This window comes from Rhinopithecus bieti, unplaced genomic scaffold, assembly GCF_001698545.2.
Source record: "Rhinopithecus bieti isolate Rb0 unplaced genomic scaffold, ASM169854v2 scaffold_4600, whole genome shotgun sequence".
Lineage (NCBI taxonomy): Eukaryota > Metazoa > Chordata > Mammalia > Primates > Cercopithecidae > Rhinopithecus > Rhinopithecus bieti.
The window spans coordinates 2000879-2010542 of record NW_016804545.1 but is presented as its reverse complement, the minus strand read 5'-3'; the positions used below and the strand labels follow the sequence as shown (position 1 = coordinate 2010542).

The window sequence follows — 9664 nt, the reverse complement described above, 5'->3', positions numbered from 1 at the left end:
TGGTAGAGTGGAAACACACAACAGGGCCGGATTCAGAAGAAGCAAGATCAAGGTCCAGCTCTGATAATAGTTAAATGAACTTGGGCAAGTCAGTTAATCATCTCAGTATCTATTCATCTGTAAACTGTTGACTTCACAAGATTATTGTGTGAATTCAATAGATAGTGTTACCTTTTTTTTTTTCAGAAGAACTTTGCCTGTTGCCTATGCAAAAAATGTAACAAACAAAAATCCAATGCTGATGAAGATAATAAGGAGAAACTTACAGTCACACAATGAGAGAAGGAGTATAAAATGGTACTACTCCTTTGGAAAGCAATTGCAATTAATATATTGATAATATTGACCATTTAAAAGTTCCCTCTTTGATCCAATAGTTCCATATATGAAAATTTGTCTTTACCTCTATATGTAAAGCTTTTCTTCATAGCATTTTTATCATGGAAAACAAGTGGAAACAATCCAAATTTTAAGCAAATAAGGGAATGTTTAAGCACACTGTCATATACACTTAACAGAATACTTGGGTTGACTTCTTGTAATGTTAAATGGATAAAAATTAATTCAAAATACATATGCTGCATGATCACATCTTTGTAACAGAAACAACAAAAAAGCCTTAAAAAGGACTAGAACAAGTAGAAAAAAATGTTCAGAAGTAATTTTTAGAAGTAAATCAGAAAGTGCTTTGGATACAAAGAATATAGGAACATTTCCCCTCTTTGAATACTTAATACTATGTACATAGATGGCACAAAATATATATTAAATGAATTTTTAAAAGTGTTACACGTTAGCTCCTAAGTAGCAAGAACACGCTGCTCAGCTAACTTTTCAATTAATCAAAACTTTACCTTAATTAGCCCTGGAAAATAGGTTTTTGCAGTGGTTGTATCTTATTTTTCCATCCAGCTATCTATAGGATCATAGAGATTCAGGCTAACACATTTGGCATTTGGTCAAATGGCAAAAGCTTGGATTTACCCATTGTCACAAGGAGCAACATCAAAGGAATTCTGAAACATTGCTCCCCACATACAGCATGGCCCATGTCATTTGATCTTCAAGAATGTAGAGCAGTGGGTGATGAATGTTCATGACAGGAGAGCCAATGTATACATTTCCATCAACAGGAGGAATGGGTGCAGGCCAAACTAGTAATGGGTAGTACGCTGTAAGCACAGACAGCCATTTGCAGAGGTGTCAGCATATTGTACAGAATTATACATAAGGAGGGACGTGTGATAAATAAAATTTCATTAATTTATAGAAATAAACCAAAGCATCCAAAATAGGCAGCTCCATGTACATTTGGTCTTCTAACCCACAAGAAGTAATATTTATTGCCTTCATATGAAAGCCAACTTTAGTGATATTCCTTTGTGGTAATATTATGATATACCATTTTGTATTCCTAGCATGTCCTACATCCCTCGTTATGGTGCACTTATGAGCAAAGCACCACATTCAGTACACCAAGAAAATAAAAGGTAGTTTGTATTGAGACAACCCACTTAGAGAAATGAATTTTACAGAGGGGAGAATAATGTCTCTATGGCAGAAATTAAGTCAGTTCCTGAATTTCAAATGGAAGTGTCTCCTCACAGCTGAGTTACTTAAAGAGCAAAAGACCAAACATGCACCTCAATTACAGGAAATTAAAAGCCCCATGAAAGCTCACAAAATCATCAAGAGTTATAAACGAAAGGCAGCTTATAAATCTTCTATTACCCACCACACAACACATACACACATTTTTATAGATGAGGATACAGCCCAGAAAGCTTAGATATTTTTCCAAGATCACACAGTGAGTAAATGGTAGAGCCAGGATTCAAACCCAGGCCTCTTGGCTCTCTCTGTTGTTCTTGCCTCAATGCTCCACAAATACCAAAGGGCTTGTAAGCTGCAAACCTGAACCAGTACTGTTCATCAGACATTTGGGAAGTATTGTAACATGATGGAAAGAGCTTTCGAGTCAGACTGGAGTTTAAATCCCAACTTGGTCACTTACTTGTATGGCCTTGGATAAGTCAACCTCCGGGTCATTTATAAAGCAAACATCATGAATCCTATCCGCAGTGTGGTGGTGAGAATCAAATAAAATAATGTACACTAAGTGCCAAGCAGGGGGCCTGGCACACCATGGGAACTTGAGGAGTATCTATTATTACTATGACATTGCTTCCTTGGAGGCATACCCAAAGTCCTGAACTTTCAGTCCTAGCCTGGAAAAGAGAGTATGGGTCCAAATTCTTCATCCTTCTCGACAAAGCCTGTGTGGATGTTTCTGTTCACGGCTGTGCTGCGCCAAAATAAATCTAATTCAATCTGGACCATTAAATGCTTGGCACCATGTTTTACGCTAATCTCATCAGTTGTTATTTTCAGTTTCTAGTTTACCCAAACAATCCATTTTTAGAGTTAGTGACCAAAGCTGCCAATAAAATAGACTTATCTCGAAAGCACCAGGATCCTCCTGAAGGAATGTCAATACACACACATAGCATACGGCAATGCTTTATAAGAGTTTGACCACTGGCCTGCAGTTGGCCAGCTCAACTGTAAACTCAATACTATTTTGGGGTATTAATATCTATAAGTGCTTAATATCCCAGCCACACTGCCATCCACTAGGTTTGAATGTCCTTTATGGAGTGAACTTGATTCTCTTGTTTCACTTTTGGTCTCTCTCCAGAGAAGCTAATGTACTGGCATAGTTCTGCCATTTGTCAGCCAGAAGTCTGGTTACACATTTGCTCGTCAATCTAAACCTAACCTATTCTCATATGAGCACTTGGGGTTTCATGTAAATCAACCAGACGTTCTGTCATTCACCAGCAATATCTCTCCATAGTATTCTACACCCATGTGCCTTCATGAAATATTTCATTATGCCGGTGGAAGAAATATTCAAATGAATGTGCTTTTTCAGGGATGGTGACACCAGAATGTTTTAAATCTGTTCATTACCACAACAAGGATAAATGGCATTTCTGCCAAAGACTTTTGATAACGGGTGCAGTAATGCATGCCAGCACTTTCTGAAATTAAAGGTTCTACCCTGAGAGGTAAGTACGATAATGCATGGCTAACAAATGCAAACCCAAATTTCAGAACTGAGCGTTTCTTGTCAGTGTCACCGATCGTTTCCAACAGACGGTGCCTTAGGGAGTTTGTAATGTCATTTCTACTCTCCTGACATGAACGTCCAGGTGAGCCTACCCCAACGTTTGTAAAAGAGCGGATCCTTATTAACGTAGCATGCTTTATTGTGATTTTTCTTACATTTGGATTCACACATGCTTTTAACAGCTGCATTTTAAAAATCTGCTATGGTTTAAGAACAGTATTTCATAAAAGCCTTAGTTCATTATTCAGTAAAATATTTTAATAACCAGTTGAACAGTCTCTCGTTAAGATTTTAAGATATTTGTTTCTGATTGTACTAATTAATTGTTAAAGTTTTTTTTTAAAAAAATCAGTGATGAGACTCGTCTTCACTAACTTTTTGGCATCTTCAAGAGGCACAAAGGAAATGAGGAACTGGAAATTTAAAACAGGAAAATAAATATCAGTTCATATTTGCATTGACATATGCATGACATCGGACCAGTTAACTTCAGTATCTCTGGATTGTAAAATGGTGTTTTAGTGTAGAACTAATACATGAGAATTATGGAGAAAATGGAGAGAAAAGGGCTTCCAATTCAGGTTATCTATGAAGAACATAATTTATTCTTACAAGTGTCTGAAAATACCTGGTATCATTACTATTCACCATGAGAACTTTCGGAAGTATGACCACTAGCACTGTAAAGAACAAAATCCAATATCTGTGGAAGGTTATTCATCCAAATAATGTACCCTCTAAAATTAAAAAAAAATCACAGGTAGAGCTATATTGTATTGTCTCGTAAAATACCTAAAATGGACAGAATCTGGTCAGAGAGTAATAGTTTTATTCTCCTATTTTTTTAGATTCTGAACAGGCTCAGAAAGTCAGAAAGTTTTTTAATACAGAGTTTTGAATATAAAGTCACTTGGTCATAATACAAGTATTGGTGTCTGCCTAAGGAAAATTTTGTGCTTCAGTGATATGCAAAAACGCCTTCCTCTTTAGAGTTCTCCTTTCTTCATTCCCCATTCATTCCCATTGTGATCTTTTTCCTCTATCTGACTTGCTCCCTCTAGTGTTCCCTGGATGAAGTACAAGAGCTAAAGTTCAATTTACAAACACACAAAATCCTACTACTGCAATCTCTCAATGTTTTCCCCAGTTACCATACACTAAAGCAAACTTAGCACCAGATGTTTTGGCCTTGTGAGTTGTAGGTGACAGCAAGAATTTTTAATCAGAGAGCCTCAAATTTAGTGGAATATTGTATTCCAACTTCAGATCCTCAAAGGGGGCATTTATTTCTAATCTGATTGTTGGGGTTAGGTTCCTTCTCTGCCTTTGAATCCTTGTATTGGAATTTACTTTTATTGTGATATGCAGAAGCGGAAAAGATACTCTAATGAACTAAAGCATTCAAGCAGGCATTTCTTTGACATATTTCCCAGGGGTAGAACTTACACTGATCTTCTAAATTATCTAAGAGATTCAAGGCATTTTGACTCAAGAAAAAAGCGATTAATTTTTTAATGGCTTTACAAAAAACATAGGCATATTCTCAGCCATAGAAGCTCTTAGTCAAACCCGGAGGAACAACCACTTGGGAGGTGTATTTCTTATGGGCACTTTTTCTTTACAGAGAATAAACACTCCCAAAGCTCTCAGCTGCCATTGCTGCTACTTTGGAAATCAGCCACACCCAAGATGTAGTTATAAGAGCTAACTACAGGCCAAGGTCATCTGGGGATCCATCCAGCCTGCTCACAGGCATGGCACCCCAACCTGGTCACAGTGCATGGGCCTGTCAATCCAGGCAGGCCAGCCCATGTTGCTATTTTAGGTTGGAGTTCCCGAAAGAAGGCCCTTGACTGTCCTTCACACTACTGGCATTCAGCTTTGTACTTAGCCATTCTGAACCATTATCTACTCTATGCCCTAACTGTTTCTCTCCTTTGCAATATCCTATCTCTTTGGGGAGCCCCATAGTAGGTTGATAGATATGTCAAATTGTAATATTAAAATGATTATTTTGTTTAATAACACAAAGTTCACCCATACATATAGCTCTGCTACATCAGGTTACATCTACCAAGTGCCTGAGCAGGAAACCTCAGGCTTATTTATCCTCCTCCTTCACCTGGATCTGCCATTCATCCTTTCCTCTTTCATGTCCACTGGCATTATAGTTCATCCACATTTGCCTAGACTGCTATGCGAACTTTCCAAGCACTCTCCCTCCCTCCAATTCACCAACATTCTACCATTGGTTATCTTTCAAAACAACAAATCAGAATGCATTTCTCTTCTGTTTAAAATTTTTCACTGGTTCCCTATCATATATAAGATAAATTTTGAATTCCCTACCATCTTAGTCTGTTTTGTGCTTCTATAACAGAATACCACAGACTGAGTTATTTGTAATGAACAGAAACTTGTCAGCTTACAGTTCTGGAGGCTGGGAAATGCAAGATCAGGGGCCAGCATCTTGTGAGGGCCTTCTTGCTGCATCATCCCATGATGGAAGGTAGAAGAGCAAGACAGGGTGAGAGAGAGGCAAAAGGGAGCTCAACTTACCCTTTTATAACGAACCCCTCCCATGATAATGGTGTTAATCCATTCATGAGGGTAAAGCCCTCATGGCCTGATCCCTTCTAAAAGGTCCCACCTCTTAGTACTGTTACAATGGTGATCAACTTTCCAACACAAGAACTTTGGAGAACACGAACACCTACAGCACCTAGACTGCTATTCAAGATTATTTGAGATCCAGAAACTCCTGCCCACTTTTCCAGCCTCATCTCTCATTATTCCCTCCGTACTATCTTTCCCTCCTCACATCAAAATACCCTATGCTTTGGCCAAACTAAGTATTTATTGTTCCCCAAACCCATAGTGCTTTTTCATATCTCCAGATCTGCTTAGTGGAATCTTCTCCTTTTCTTCAAGAATTCAGTTGAGCATCACTTTCTGATGGCGTTTTCCCTGACTCCTCACACAACTTATGTACATACATATGGTTCGTTCCTTCATCTATGGTGCTCCCTGGGCCGTTATGCACTCTTAGTTTTTGTATCTCTCTCTTTCTCTCTCCACACACACACACACACACACACACATGCACACACACTTTGAACCCTCCTATTAGGCTGTGAGGTTCGTAATGAAGGGATTTGATGTTGATTTTTGTGTTCCCGATATCAAGAGCCATACCTAAATTAAATCTGTAAGTAAATATTGTTATATTAAGTTAACAAAAATTTAAACCTCATAAGCAAATCAGCTAGTTGCATTCAAGAAAATATATTTGAATCCAATTCCTACCTTATGTCTTTCACTAAGTAAAACTTGACTTACCAGGTTCCAAGTTGGGTTGTAGTCTAAGGCACGATATCTACACTTGAGGAAAACTGATGTTTCTGCCAAAAGATAAACTAGAAAATTCTTGGGGACCAGGGAATTAGATCGGAGGAAAAGAGGCAAGAGCAAGGATGTGCTGGGGCTGGCTTGCTGCCCCATGTGAACAGTCCAATTTTTGAAGACTTAGGAAGCAAAGAGGCTGTTAAAATTGAGATAGACACCATTCATGGCTCATATATATACTATGCCTCTAGGCTATCTCTTCTCTATTTAATATATGTACTCTCCACTCACCTATGCAATTCCCAACTTGGATGTAGGCTTAACCTGGTAAATTTGACTTCAAGATCAATAACCAGCACAGTTCCTACTTTTGCTTTTCCTGATTAGTAATTTTCACCACCTGCACTCCCCTCTCCTTTTCTTTTTTTAAATCAGAGGCATCCAAACAGTGATAAGGTTGACCTGGAGATATAGGAGGAAGGAACTGGTATAGTACCCTTGCACAGAGTTTCTGTGATCTCACAAGCAGTTTTCTTATGTAGCCATGTCATCTTCGTTACCTGAGCATGGAAAAAATTGATACAGCAGTGAACAGAATCTGGCCTTCCATTGGATTGACTAGCATAGCGTGTTATTAGTTCACAACTCTGTGGGCTGGCAGTTTGGGCTGGGCTTAGCTGGGTAGTTCTTCCATAGGTCTCCTTTGGGCCAGATGGTTGGTCTAAGAGAAGCCTGACACACATCTGGGGGGTAACAAGCTGTCTGTTAGAGTGTGGGCCCCATTTCTCTGCTAAGTGGCCTTAGTTTGAGCTTATGTACATGGCGATCCCATGGATCTGGAGCAGCAGGAGTCAGCCAGCCTCAGTGTGCAAGCGCTGTTCAAGTCTCTGCTTGTACTGTGTTTACTAATATCCCAATTGTCAAAATAAACCACGTAGTCACACCTAAAATGGAGTGGAGAAAAACACTTTTTTAAAGTAAGAATGCCTTTATTTGTCGATAACATGACTGTCTACATCAAAAATCCTAGTGAGTCTATAACAAAACATATTAGAACTAATAACTGAATTTAATAAGATCACAATATACAAGATCAATGTATAAAAGTCAAACGTGAGAAACTGATTTCTTCATGGGAGGGGTAGAAACAGGCAAGAATAAAAGAAAGAAAGGCCTTTGTGGTCATGTTGCAATCTACCACAGAGGCCTTTTCAAGGTTCTCTATATGAGGCCTAGGTGTCATTTGCAGGATTCCTCTGCTTTCTTTAGTAAATTGATACTCATGCATTGGTGCATTACTCTGCATGAATTTGACCAGACCATAGGGTGGGTACCCTCTCTGCCCTGGTGAGCCTGATGATGACATGGAGTAAGCTCTGCCTAGCAGCTGTGTGCAATGAGCTCAAACTAGCCCTGTGAGCAAAACAAATAAAAACAAATAAACAGAACAACCCAGCCCTCACTGAGGAGCCTCCCATCCACTTCAGAGAAATGGAAGGACAAGAGAAACCTAAAGATATCTAAAGGAAAGAAATGGCAACATACCCCATGACAAGCTTGGGGAAATAGAGTGTTTTAGAAGAATTTGAAGATATAACACTCTATTTCTAAGCCCCCATCCTCACTCAGCAACAAAGGAAATGACACTTAACAAGCAGCTGCTCCCTTCCAATAACCTATAAACTCTCTAACTGGATACAGTTCCCATCACTTTCTTGTCCACTTTCAATTGGTTTTGCTTGCCATTTGTCTTGGCACTAACCCTATTGTATAGAAAAATTGAGGAGGACATTTTTTTTTCTCACCAAAATGTGAAAACTACAGATAGACCAACAAGGCTCCGATTTTGTAGAGAAAAGAATATTTCTGTGTCTGAAATACACAAGAAAAATGTGTGAAAACAGTGCACCTTAAAATGCTATTATGAAACAGCTTCATTCATTCATTTATGTTGCCCACCTGATCCCTATAGTTTTGTGAGTTTTCCACTCTTGACGAACAAATACTTGCCCTATTTTCCAAGCTGAGTCTTGAATAACTTGTAATGTTTTACTTCTTGCAGCATCCTGCACTTTGTGCAAAATCAGGAGTGAGAAGTGGCAACAAATATTCGATTGACTAATTGACAGCTTGGGTCAAGGTTCTGGAAGAGAATAAATACAAGGGAAAGGCATTCCCTTTTTCATTTAGACCATATTTTGCCTAAGCCAAATGGACGATTTACAACTATTCATTGCATCTTAACCAGAGACAGCTGGAGCTTACTGCTTGCCTCCTGCCTAGTTGTCTTTATTCCTTCTATAAAGGCAGAAAACAGAAGGGCTCTGCACACAGCAGTCACAGACGCTCATCAAAGACAAACCACTGACATGGAAACTGAACAAGAAAAGGCTTCCTGATTCAAGGCTGGCTTTTGGGAGCCACGTTCAAGCACGTCCTAAGTAGCATAGTCAGCAGCGTTTTTCCTTCACTCTTTAGGGGCTGGGGTTGAGGAATAAGACTCCCTCAATTTTCCAACAAATAACCAATTTCAGTGAAATAAAAGAAGGGGATGGGGCAGTGGTGCACTCAGTCATTCATATGCCAAGTTGTAGTCATGTTAGTATTTCATGCCAGTAATTCTGTCTAGCAGAAACTCATCCTGGCTCTTTTCCATTCCTTTTAGCAAGATTGCAGTTGTAAATCAGCAGGAGTGTCCTGGAGACTGCTCCAGGTGGGTTGTCGGGAGCAGTCTGGAGGAAGAATCTTCAAAATAATTTAGGTTATGAGTCTAAGAGGGAAGGTCAATGCTGCTATTTAGAATCAGAGCACTACGCCAAATTTGGCTTTGGAAGGATGCGTTAAATGTCATTCTTGGAATTTGAATTTAGAATATTTTAAAAACACAATCATTTATACATTCACCCCTACAAGATTTAGCCAGGGTTCTCATCTCTGTCCTCTGAACATCCTCTAAATTTGGGAGACCACTTTAGTAATAATCCAGTTTGGGTTAGTACTTTTTACTCATAAGAACAGTTTCATTTGTAGCTTTTAAAGGAAATGGAGTGGGTATCATTCTGATCTCAAGGGCACTGTGGACAGAAACTGGATTTGCGGAGTTAGTGTAGGTCTTGGTTCTACCTCTTAATAACAGTATGGCCTTAGACAAATTTGACCTCTCTGGGCCCGCTTTTTCTTTCTTTC

At 39.0% G+C, this 9664-nt stretch overlaps 1 protein-coding gene across 1 annotated transcript in view; it reads left to right on the top strand.

The window, feature by feature from the left end:
* The first annotated feature begins 2843 nt into the window (after nt 1–2843).
* The window catches only part of ITGB6 (integrin subunit beta 6), a 140282-nt gene continuing 133461 nt past the window's right edge, over nt 2844–9664 (top strand). The window contains 1 exon segment of the mRNA XM_017869141.1: nt 2844–3071. Coding sequence (XP_017724630.1) covers nt 3032–3071 — 40 coding nt within the window. The 5' untranslated portion in view covers nt 2844–3031.